General features: G+C 44.2%; 1 protein-coding gene across 11 annotated transcripts in view; it reads left to right on the top strand.

The window, feature by feature from the left end:
* Positions 1-12,538, top strand: part of PTPRC (protein tyrosine phosphatase receptor type C) — a 129,147-nt gene that overhangs the window by 61,249 nt on the left and 55,360 nt on the right. For 5 of the 11 annotated variants that reach the window (XM_086342179.1, XM_086342177.1, XM_086342180.1 and 2 more), the window contains 6 exons: positions 2,891-3,115; positions 3,891-3,962; positions 5,305-5,325; positions 7,428-7,637; positions 9,165-9,308; positions 10,680-10,823. In XM_086342179.1, coding sequence (XP_086198305.1) covers positions 2,891-3,115; positions 3,891-3,962; positions 5,305-5,325; positions 7,428-7,637; positions 9,165-9,308; positions 10,680-10,823 — 816 coding nt within the window. The remainder of the gene's footprint in view (positions 1-2,890; positions 3,116-3,890; positions 3,963-5,304; positions 5,326-7,427; positions 7,638-9,164; positions 9,309-10,679; positions 10,824-12,538) is intronic. The other 6 variants (XM_086342188.1, XM_086342183.1, XM_086342187.1 and 3 more) reach the window with 2 other exon arrangements.

Genomic DNA, 12,538 nt, shown 5'->3' with positions numbered 1-12,538 from the left:
AGTGAAGTTTATTGGTTGTGGTAAGCAGTTACATCAATTGCAGTAATTTATATTTAATCTTTATACCATTTTCCCCTGCAACCACAGGGCAGGCATGGTGGCTGGGACCTGCCTAAACATGGCAAGCGTTCAAATTCCCTTTAACAAAAGGAATGTGAGGATGAGGGAGCTGATGTCTAGTTCCATGCTAAACTTTGTTAATGACTGAGTAACAGCACAGCGCACAAAGTTTTCTATTTCAGACATTCCCTACTTTATCTCACACACACCCACAACATTACTACTTTTTTATTTCCACAATTTCCCCCCAAAACCATTAAAGCCAGAGATTTACATATGAAGCAAAGCTTGATAAAAAAGGTTTAAAAGGAAATGGATTGGACATAAGGATGAATTCTTTACAAATACTAACTTGCTCTGGCACAATAATACTAATGGTTAAATTAGCATGGAAATCTTCATATACTTTCAAACAAAACACATTTTCTTCTCTGAAAAATAATCTTGGCAATAATCAAATTATTATTTTGAAGTATTAAAACCATTCCTTTGGGATAAAAATTATGACAGGCAATCTATGAGCTTTAAACAGCCACCCCATTTCACTGACTCCAGCTGTCGTGGAAACTTTTCCAGGCAAGAATACTGGAATGGGTTGCCATTTCCTTCTCCAGGGGATCTTCCTGACCCAGGGATTGAACCCGTGTATCTTGCGTCTCCTGCCTTGGGAGTTTTCTCTACCACTGAGCCACCTATTGTCATTCAGTTGCTAAGCTGTGTTGGACTCTTTGTGACCCCATGGAGCCACCTGGAAAGCCCTAAAAAGATCTGGAGATTTAGCAAATCCACAGATTCAAAAGTTGTGGATGGAAGGACTTTTCCCAAGATGCTTCCCATCCATGAATGAGGGCAGGCGTGATTGTCACACAGACTTGTCTGCTTTGTCCCATCAGGGACTTCTGTCCCTGTCCCCGTGGCTACGTCCACTAATGAAGAATCTGTTAGGATCAATTAACCTCATTAAATTGTGATTGCCACTCCTGTGCCATCTCTGAGATCACTCCACCGGGAAGAGTAGGTTCCCTTGAAGAGGGAAGGTCATGGATGTCTGGGCCAGGAAGACTGAGGGCTCTCAGGATGCCCTGAGGACTAGGGACCCTTGGGACGGACAGAGAGAATGAGCCAGTGAGTGGAGGAGGAGAAAAGGGTGTGCAGGAAGCCTCAAGTCAAGCCCGACTGATTTCAGAAGGGCCAGTTGTGTGCCTGCCGCTTTTTTGAAGGCTTAAAAAACAAACAAACAAACAAACAAACCAAGTTTCCACTCTTCTCCTGGTTCTGTGGGAAGCTTCTTCTGAGGATCTGGAACTGAAGAACGGATGTTTACGTTCTCCATTCTGGAGCGGCTTTAGTTAAATTTGGGGGTTAAGGGGCTTCTGGAGCCTGAGCTGAGAACTCAGACCCAGAATCTGGGAAAGATGCGCGTTCAGTTCTGGCAGGCATGGATGTGCATGATGGGAGGGAGCCTGCGTGCTCACATCAGAGCCATCGGGGGACGTGCACGTGCGCGTCACACCGACACACCCAGCATCTAACTGCAGAAGCGCAGCCAACCTCAGACCCTTGAGCCAGTGACCCCAGTGGTCAGGGCAGTGAAGCCACCACACAAGTCCAACCAGGAGCTAGCCCGTATTTTGTTTCTGCCAGGACAACGAAGCATCTAGTTAGCACCGAGTGAATACACGTTGCTCCCCTGTGCTGTGATTCTGGGTGAAGTGTGTGTGTGTGTGAGTGTGTCTGGGGGTGGGGGATGTGTGACACGTGGTGGGTGCTTTGAACCTTGACATTGAGACGTCTTAAGGAAGTACACGGTGGGCTTTCATCCGCGGCCATCCTTGATTCTACACCCATGAGCGCGTCTGTGATTGGAAACCCAGGGGGCTGCTGTCCGTATAGCACGACGTTCTTGGGCTCTAAACCAGACCACTTTCCCCTGGCAAGGGCAGCCGCCATCCTGAAGGGAACATCGTGACCCTCAGCTGGAAGAAAAAAGCACCCAGTTCCGCAAAGGTGCAGGCGAGATCCCCCGCAGCTCTGTTTTCAGAAAATCAGGAGGGAGTACCAGCACCGCTGGCTTCCTCCGCCCCGAGGCTCCTGGCAGGGCTCGGGGGCAGGTCCTCCGTGGGGCCCTCACCGCAGCCTTCCACCCTCAGAGCTCACTTCCACCTCTGCGGCCTCTGCCCCGCCAGCAGCACCCACTCTGGCATTTTCAGTGTCACCACGGTACCCCCTACCCCGGCCAGGAAGCGCGGCCTCCCTGGGTGGGAGGGCAGATCCAGACTTTCTCTCCAGGTCCCAGATGCCTCATTTATTCCCGCTGCTGAGTCTTTGCTGCTGCACGCGGGCTTTGTCCAGCTGTGGAGAGGCCAGGGCTCCTCTCTAGATGCGGACTGCTCCTTGCGGTGGCTCCTCTTGTTGCAGAGCAAAGGCTCTAGGGCGCGGGGGCGTCCGTAGTTGCAACTCTGGGCGCTAGAGCGCAGGCTCAGTAGTTGCGGTGCGAGGGCTTTGTTGCTCCTTGGCGTGTGGGGTGTTCGTAGAGCAGGGATGGAACCCAGTGTCCCCTGCAGTGGAAGGAGGATTCGTTAGCACTGAGCCACCAGGGTAGCTCCCCGCCCCCGATGCTTTTACAATGTGAGTTGTGATGCCCTTTAAGTCATCTCTCCCGCGTGCCGCGCTGGTTTTCATCCGGGTTTGCAGACGGGTAGGTTGTGATGCTGCAGGAGTGCTTGAGTGTTAGCTGCCCGGCCTTAGCTTGATCAGTAGGCGATGCCTCCACGGGCGGCGTGGCCCTGCGCTTGCCGGGCAGGAATGCTGATGGCCTTTGTGATTGCAGGTGCCCCAGGAGAAGGGACCACAACCGCCTTGCCTGCAGACCCCGCTGCCCCACCAGCCACCTCCCGCAGCCCTGCACTCAGCAGCACTGCTGCCTCACCTCCACTCACCTCCAACTCGACCACCCAGGATAACGCCTCACTCCCACTCACCTCCAACTCGACCACCCAAGATAAAGCCTCACCTCCACTCACCTCCAACCCGACCACCCAGGATAACACCTCAGGTTTGACTGTGATGCCTTAGGCATGTTAGATGCTGGATCATGAAATGGAAACTTGAGACCTTCAGGCAACTGTTTTATTTCACACCCAACAGGGCTCAGTGGGTTTCCTGTTTTACAAATTTTCACACATTGATACTAAATTAGGCAACAAAACCTTACCAGTAAGCTTCCTCTGGGCATGTTTTATTTTATTATTTATTTTATAAAAGTTCATGGCAAAGAAGAAAGGTAACAAGCTTTCAGTCCCATAGCCCTGAGATCAAATCCAGCCTCTTCAACTTTCTAGTTGACTTCAGGAAAGTCGCTCCTACTTTCTCTGTGTCTGGTTTTCACTTGTAAAAAGGGATATAATAATACTCATTTCATAAGATTGATATGAGGGTGGGATATGTAAAAAGCCTGGTATGAGAAGAATAATACAAAAAGGTAACCAGGATCCTCGTTAGGGTAATAATTGGAATAAGGAGAGTTGTAACAGAATGAGAAGCAATTGGAGGGAGACTGCACATGTCTGAATTATACCAAGGAAGGGTTTCTTCTCAGCATATGCAGTGTCTGGTTCCGATGGTATGAACTCTTAGTTATCTTAAAGGGCCATGTGTAGATAAATCTTTAACTCACTTTCTTGGTTTAGAAACAAGCAAGAGTCCATTCAAATGAGGAGGAAGCCCCTAGCAAAGATTCCTTTAGGAAATGATCTTTGCTGAGGCATTTTCCCCTCGCCCTTCGATAGGACAAGCTCATTAACTGTGACCCTCTGTTCATTTCCTTGCAGATGAGCAGACCACGACCCCCGCACTGACCACTGCATCCAGCGTTAGCCCTGCAACCGCTCTCTCAACCATAGGTGACAACCTGACCCCCAGTCATGCAGTCACTCCGCCACCACGCACCTGGGACACGCTCCCTGAAGGCCCTGAGTTGGCCGCATCTACCCCAGGCTCTTTCTTCACAATGTTCACTTGAGTGTCCTAATCCTGGGGCCTTGGAGGGGCAGTTAGTCCAAAGCACTGATCTGTGTCTGCAGTGCGAGAGCTGCTGAGGTCTGGGCGGGTGTCACTGTGATAACCTAATGCCGGTCGTAGCATTCCCCTCGAGTGTGAACTTGATGAATGTGAGTAGAGATGACCAGCTAGCTATACCAGGACTTTTAAGAGTGGATTTCGGTCTTGGTATGAACAGAACAGTTCTCTCAGTGGGAGGCTTTGTATCAAGAAGTCAGTGGCAGGGGAGCCTCAGCATTCGGGGGCAGGGGGTATGGGGACAGAAGTGAGGGGGCCTCCATCCGGGAGTGAATGCCCAGGAGTTGGCGGAGCCTGCAATGGGTCAGCCAGTCAGAGCCTGCCGGGGCGCTGTTCCCGCCTCAGTTTCTCCATCTCGAAGACCAGACTAGCAGGGATCTCGTAGCTTCCACAAGCGACATTTCCGTCCTGTTCGCCAGTTAAATATATATGCTCACACAAGACTTGTCTCAGTGGATGGACAGATTTTTCACCCTGAGTCTAGTATATGGGTAAAGAGCTTACAAAAGTGAAACCAGAGCGTGGAGCTGCTGCTGCTGCTAAGTCGCTTCAGTCGTGTCCGACTCTGTGCGACCCCATGGGCTGTAGCCCAGCAGGCTCCTCCATCCATGGAACTTTCCAGGCCAGAGTACTGGAGTGGGTTGCCATTTCCTTCCGCCAGGGATCTTCCTGACCCAGGGATCGAATCTGGGTCTCCTGCATTGCAGGCAGACGGTTTACCGTCTGAGCCACCAGGGAAGACATTCTTTGCAAACAGAGATGCAAACTGAACTCGCTAGGGGTTACAATTATATAAACCTCTTTTGAGATTAATCAAGGAGATAAAGACTTTAAAAATGCCTCTGGCTGCTTGAATAGTCAGCCACCTCACCATTCCATAATCAGATGTGTGTCAAAAAGTCTTAATATTGTATCACGATTGGGCTTATGAGGTAAATTCATGAAAATATTTGAGGGGCTAGCTCCTTGGTTTACAACCTTTGAGGTTTTGAGATCCAAACATGGGACTAGGCACTGCAAACTCTGTCTTTTCTGTTAAACCTAATTTGGTAGATTCTACAGTTTATGAAGATGAAACATTGTAAACCACTCTTCCCTAAAATGACTAAGGGCAGAGATATCTTAAAAGTTGATTTTAATCATCTGCATTCTCTTTTTTTCTTTCAGCTCCTACTAAGCCACCATGTGGTAAGTTTGTCTACCTAGAGGCAACATATATCACTTTAATGATTTCATTCTTTATTTCAAGTTTCTAAGACCTCTGCTCCCCCACCCCAGCAAAATAAACTCAGTGGCTCTAATTTCTAACCAATGATTAGCTCCAGCTCTTAAGAGTCAGAGTCCTTCAGAGTGAGAAGTTTGATGTCATGTTCAGACCTGGATTTGAGGATCAGGATCAATCATTACCAGCTAAACAGCTCTGGTGGAGCCACTTACCCTTACCTTGGGTGTTTAAAGTGGGGTGATAGCAAGCTTGTTTTGGGGTTGGGGGAGGATTCCGTGTAATGATAAATGTGGAATGTGAATAGCACCTTCTAGGCTGATCAAGAAGAAAAAGTCTCGTCTGTCTCTCTATCTCGCTAGGGTTCTCCTCAAAGCAGATGCTTGAAAACAGTTTGTATCTGTCCTTCTCCTATCTTCTTCCTCTGTTCTCAGTGAAAGCAGAGTCCTTCTTCACGACCAGGGCTCACACACTCCACATGTTTCTAAATATCACCAGGGAGTCCCTGCTGTCAGTAGCTCTTCATATATTCAGTGCAAACACCAGCCTTCATATGTTTGCTTAATTAATATGATCCTTCATGATCAGATTCCTCTTGCATTATTACTTTTTTCACTTAAGGAACACGGAAATACTCATTGTTGTATTTCTTAACCTTTTATTTTGTTTTCGAGTACAGCTGATTGTGATAGTTTCAGGTGGACAGCAAAGGGATCCAGCCATCCGTATACATGTATCCATTTCCCCCCAAACTCTCCCCCATCCAGGCTGCCACATAACATTGAGCAGCATTCCCTGTGCTGTATAGTAGGCCCTCGCTCTTATCCATTTTGAATATAGCAGTGTGTCCCTGTCCATCCCAAACTCCCTAACTGTCCCTTCCCCCCGTCCTTCCCCCTATAAGTTTGTTCTCTAGAGATTGAGCTAGAGATTGTCTTACCGAGTGAAGTAAGTTAGACAGAGAAAGGGAGATACCATATGGTATCCCTTATATTTGGAATCTGAAAAGAAGTGATACAAATGAATTTATTTACAAAATAGAAAGGGACTGACAGCTGCTTCTAGGTTTCTGAGCACATTTCTTCCTGCTTCTGTGCTCACCCAGGTTCTTTCCTTACACTTGGAATTCCATGCCATCCTCACCCGCCCCCCTCCCCCATCACTTTTTCTATGTCTTGCTCCTATTTTAAACTGCAAACTGAGTCACATGCCCTAGAGAGCCTCTCCGGGTCCTCTAACCACAGCAGGCTCCTCTGCTGCTTTATTCCCGTATTGTTTTGTGCATCATCTTGTTTTGGTGGTTTTCCTGTCCTCTCTAGCCCATTCCCGTGCCCATCTCCACGTTAGAGACCCCAAAGTGGAACATTTGTATTCCTGTTGTTTGGGACAGTGTTTTAAAACAAGTGCGTCATAATTTTTGTTGCACTAAAAAATGAGTGAATACATCAGTGTGTACTGAGAAGGTATTTTTGTGAGTCAATGGAATCTGTTCGAATGAAGGGGAGAGTGAGATGACACTCGAGAAAGCTTGAGGAGGAGCTGTTGTCCATAACTTTTCATAAGCAGAGGCATAGTGAGGCCTCTGCTCTCAGATAATTAATGTTCTCCGTGTCAGGAGAAAGAGAGAATCAAGTACTGCAGTTTAGAACGCAAGGGAAATGATAGAGCTGGAATAAGGAATTTTTCCGGTATGTCGCTCTTTTTTTGCATATTTCAGCCTCTTTTGAGACCCTACTAATGACAGGTTTTACACAAGGATCTGAATTTATGGTGATGATCAAAATAGGTTTTGCTCTTATGGAATTTACAGTCCAGTTGGGAAGACACATGAGTCCAGTAATCACCCAAATACAGGCTCATGAGCTGGGTCTTTGACGGGATAGCGATGTAAAGACAATCACAAGGGATAACATGGAGGCGCTGACGCGTTCCTTCTCCATTTTATGTTCCTGGGGCTATTTTGGTTGGTGTTTGGATATTTAAAAAAAAATATGTTAAGGGGTTTGTAGTTAATGTAGGTTTGTTCTGAAAAATCAAAGATAATCCTGGCTGTCTTATTTTCTTTCAGGGGACAAATACAGAGATGTGTCTGTGAAGTACTCTTTCAACGATGACAATTACACATTTACTGCAACACTCGATGTTAAGGGAGAGGAATGTGAACCTCCTGAATGTGAAAAGGAGCACCGTGGCCTGTCTGCATGTCAAACTAAGAATATCAGTATGTCACACCCTTCGTGTGAGCCTCCATTTGAATATCCCTTAGAGGTACCACCAGGTAAATGCCAGTTGCTTTCTATTTGTGTGTTTACAACGACAGTGCGGTTTTGTGTGTGGATTGTCGGGAGGCGGGGGAGGGGAAGCTGGCGGCGGGGGCGGGGGCGGGGCGTGCTGCTCTCCTGACCCAGCAAAGTGGTGACCTTGGTGCAGCCTTCTGTCTTCATCCCTTACTCGCCTCCCTGCACCTCTTTTACAGCGTGGTTTGTGTTGACCAGATATAATCTACTCCTCTGAGCGATTATTCACGAGCTTCTTTCCTCTTCTCAACTGAATTCAAATCATTTAATTTATATATATTTATACATTATATATACACATTATATGTATATACATATATGCATACATTATACGTATATACACATCAATACACATATGTATATATTAATTGATAATATTAATATACACAGATAATGTATTGTTTATATATATTAATCCTTCTAAATGCAAGTGTGTCTGGAATAAAGGTTTCCCAGGTGGCCCAGTGGTAAAAGAGCCTGTCCGCTGCTGCAGCAGCCGTGGGTTCAGTCCCTGGGTCTGGAAGACCCCCTGGGGGAGGGCATGGCAGCCCGCTCCAGTATCCTTGCCTGGAGAATCCCATGGACGGAGGAGCCTGGGGGGCTACTATCCATGGGGTTGCAAAGAGTCTAACAGGACCGAGTGCGCCTGTGCATGTCTAGAATATCTTGGAAAGATACAAAGTCAAAGATTTGATGTTTGTGGGGAAAAAAAAGTACTTTGTCCAAAAAAAAAAGAGTTATAGTCATGTTAGGGGGATCCAGCTGGTTTTGGTGCCTCAGCAACTGCTGGGAAAGAGAAAGGACTAAGATACTACGTGGACTTCAGGGACGCTACCTTCACTAAATGTGTTTTCAAAACGGGACTTGGGAGCTGTGTAAGTCTGTTAAATCTCTTACATCTTTTATTAATTCAAGATCATTGATTTACTTATTAACATTTATGTAGGCTAGATGTCTGATGTTTATGGAAAAAAGAAACTTATTTAACCTACTCATTTTTAAAAAATATTACTGAAATAAATGATCAAATAAAAACAGAAAGTGACAATTTTTAAAAAAATGCATTACCCAGAGGGAATCACACATGCTCTGTGTAATGACCATTCAATGAAAATAATAGAGTAAATGAAAAACTGAAAATATAAGTAAGAATAATTAAATGAAGCCAGTCTTTTAATATGTGCAAAAGATGCAATTTTATCTAGATTTTTGCTTGGATTCTATTTTTTAAAAGTAGCGTAAATTCTAAATAAATTAGCATTACATATATTGGTAGCATTTCATTTAGAATTTACGCTACTTTTAAAAAATAGAACCCAAACAAAAATCTTAAAAAAAAGAATAAAGACTTAAGAAATGCAAAACCCTGAGAATTATTCAACTTTTCAAAAGTAATCTAAATTCTTGCCAGATTCTGTATCATGAATATAATTTGAATAACTGTCACTGAGCATACGCCATGCATTATGAAATATTAATCATGCATTTTTGTATCTTTATTCTGACAGATCCTAATCAGTTTCAGCTGGTAGACTGCGTGGAAGATGAAGAAGCAAATACTTCCCTTTGTTTACACTGGCAACACAAAGATTTTCCAGATAATGGACAATTCGAGTGTAATGAAAGTAAAATTGAATACAAATTTAAATGTGGTAAGAATTTAACATTGATCAGAGGAGGTTTTGTTTTTTTTTTTCCTATAGTGGGAAGTTTCTCTGAATATTATCTAATGATTCCTTCCTCCCTCCTTTCATCCACTTTCTTTCAATCTCTGTCCCTCTCTCTCTTGCACAGTCCATGATATGTTTGGAATCAAACACTTGTATTCTTTATACCACTCAAACTCACAAAAGAGACAGATACTGCGTAATTTTTGAAAGAGCAGTATCATTTTATTTATAAGAATTTTCTTGGCAACAGTTACACAGGAGGCGTTGCTGAAGAGATTATTAGAGAAGAGTTAAGAAAGCTAAGATACACATACTCTTAGCACGAGTGGGAAAGCAAGCAATTGCACGTGATTCCACGAGCTCCTTTGTCAGCCCTCCGTCAACAACACCCGTAAAAACTGCCAGAAGACTTTCACAAAGGAAAGGAGAAAAAGAAGCATCAGTGCTGCAAGGGATATGAGTTGGTGTTCATGGAAGGGGGGACTTGAGTTAGAATTTCTTTTTAGTAATTAATGATTTAATACCTTTCAATTTCTCTTCATTTGAGTTTATTGGGATGAAATCTCCCTCCCTTGGCATAAAGCCACCTGCTAGGCCGTATTTGGCAAGACAGACAGACGAAAATACACACTCTCACAGAGGGTGGAGTGTGGGACTGGTTATAGACGTGTTTCGGGGACATGAGCAGGATGAGGAAGGCAAGAGCAAACGTGCGGCAGGCTGACGACATAACCGTGATCTCATTATCCACGTGATGAAGGCTGACTCAAATGCAGTCTCGACTTTCCACAGAGAACGATGAACTAACGCCTCATTTCTTCAGTTAAATTAGAGACACTCTCAAGTTCACTTCTACTTACCAGTGTTTTCTTTAAAAATGAGTGTAGCAAAACCATGCGTTATTGCAGCAGATCTCTGGATCTTTTACTTATTGTTTTGACCATTTGCATAGGTTTTTAATCTAATAGAGATTAACTATAGATATAGATTAACTATAGATATAAAGTGGAGAAGGCGATGGCACCCCACTCCAGCACTCTTGCCTGGAAAATCCCAGGGATGGAGGAGCCTGGTGGGCTGCAGTCCTTGGGGTCGCTAAGAGTCGGACACGACTGAGCGACTTCACTTTCCCTTTTCACTTTCATGTATTGGAGAAGGAAATGGCCACCCACTCCAGTGTTCTTGCCTGGAGAATCCCAGGTACAGGGGAGCCTGGCAGGCTACCGTCTATGGGGTCACACAGAGTCAGATACGACTGAAGTGACTTAGCATAGCATAGATATAAAACCAAAGTGAAATTTAAGTGTGATATATTACATTCATATACTCATATGCAATCCTTATTTTTTTTAGATGGCGGTTCTCCAAGTTATAATAAAGACACATTTAAAGTGAGGAATCTTAAACCCAGAACTAATTATACTTGTAGTTCACAAGTACTCTATAATCAACAGCTTCTTATTAGCCAAAATAAAACTATTGAAACAGATTTTGGAGGTGAGTATATTGCTTACGTTTGTATGTTAAATTTCTTTTCTTTTTATAGTCTTATGATTCTTTGAGAATCATAGAAAAAGATATTATGAATTTGGAGAAAGGGTTTCACAAAAAGGCGTTGTGTCCATTTTAAAGTGAGAATTTAGAAATAAATGACAGAGAATCCAAACCTCCATGAAGTTTTTGCAAACTGTAGGCTGCTGTGAGGTCCAGGTGGAAACAAGACTGTGAGGTAAGTGACATGCTTGTTCACACAGTTCCCATTGCGTCTCCTCGCTTCTGTAGCAGCCTCCTCCTTTTGATGTCTCCTGCCTCTTCTGGGCCACTTTCAAATCCTGCCTCTCACAGGAGTAAGGTGAGCACAGAAGCTAATGAGAAGCAGTGATAAAGCGAATTGTTGATAGCAAAATAATAGTTGTTACTACTGAGAAGCCAGCAACATAAATAATAACAAGATTATTATAACTAGTAGCAATTGAAAAATAAAATTCTGGAAAATAACAGCATCTGGAAGATGGCAGGGAGAAGGAATCGAAAAGTGCTAAAACTTCAGTCATATTTAATGGAAGTAAAGAGATTAGTAGAAATAAAGCCTCTCGATGAAGGTGAAATGGAGAATGAAAAAGCTGACTTAAGACTAAGATCTTGGTATCTGTTCCCATCACTTCATGGCAAATAGATGGGGAAAAAATGGAAACAATGACAGACTTTATTTTCCTGGGCTCCAAAATCACTTCAGATAATGACTGCAGCCATGAAATTAAAAGATGCTTGATCCTTGGAAGAAAAGCTATAATGAGCCGAGACAGTGAATTAAAAAGCAGAGACATCACTTTGCTGACAAAGGTCCATATAGTCAAAGGGATGGTTTTTCCAGGAGTCATGTACAGATGTGAGAGTTGGACCATAAAGAAGACTGAGCACCAAAGAATTAATACTTTCGAAATGTGGTATTGGAGAAGACTCTTGAGAGTCCCTTGGACTGCAAGGAAATGAAACCAGTCAATTCTAAAGGAAATCAACCCTGAATATTCATTGGAAGGACTGATGCTGAAGCTGAAGCTCCAATACTTTGGTCACCTGATGTGAAGAGCCGACTCATTGAAATAAACCCTGATGCTGGGAAAGATTGAAGGCAGGAGGAGAAGGGGATGACTGAGGATGAGACAGTTGGATGGCATCACTGACTCGAGGGACATGAGTTTGAGCAAGCTCCAGGAGAGAGTGAAGGACAGAGAAACCTCACGTGCTGCAGTCCAAAGAGTTGAACACAACTGAGTGACTAAACAACCAGAAGAGACTCCAGTTGACTTTAGAAATTTACTAGGAAAATATGTTAATTGTGAGGCAATTTATGAACAACCATTAAAAATATGAAGGACAGATAAACAGATGACATTGTGTATAATCAGTAGAAGAAAGTTACGGAATAAAAGATGTTCTACATGTTAAAGGAGGAAAAGGAGAAAGGAGGAGGAGGGGGAGGAGGAGGAGAAGAAAAATGGGGAAGGGGAGGGGAAGGAAGAGGAAAAATGTGGCAGAGAGGGAGACAGAAAAGGCTAAGTAGTAAACAGTAGGTAAAAGAGCAGAAATGTCAAAGTATATCAAAAGTCGGACTTCCCTCATAGCTCACTTGGTGAAGAATCTGCCTGCAGTGCAGGAGACCTGGGTTCGATTCCTGGGTTGGGAAGATCCCCTGGAGAAGAGAAAGGCAA

This window comes from Bos grunniens, chromosome 16, assembly GCF_055505025.1.
Source record: "Bos grunniens cultivar Pamir isolate PY7600 chromosome 16, Bosgru_T2T1.0, whole genome shotgun sequence".
Lineage (NCBI taxonomy): Eukaryota > Metazoa > Chordata > Mammalia > Artiodactyla > Bovidae > Bos > Bos grunniens.
The sequence above is the reverse complement of the archived record's forward strand: the minus strand, read 5'-3'. Positions and strand labels throughout refer to the sequence as shown.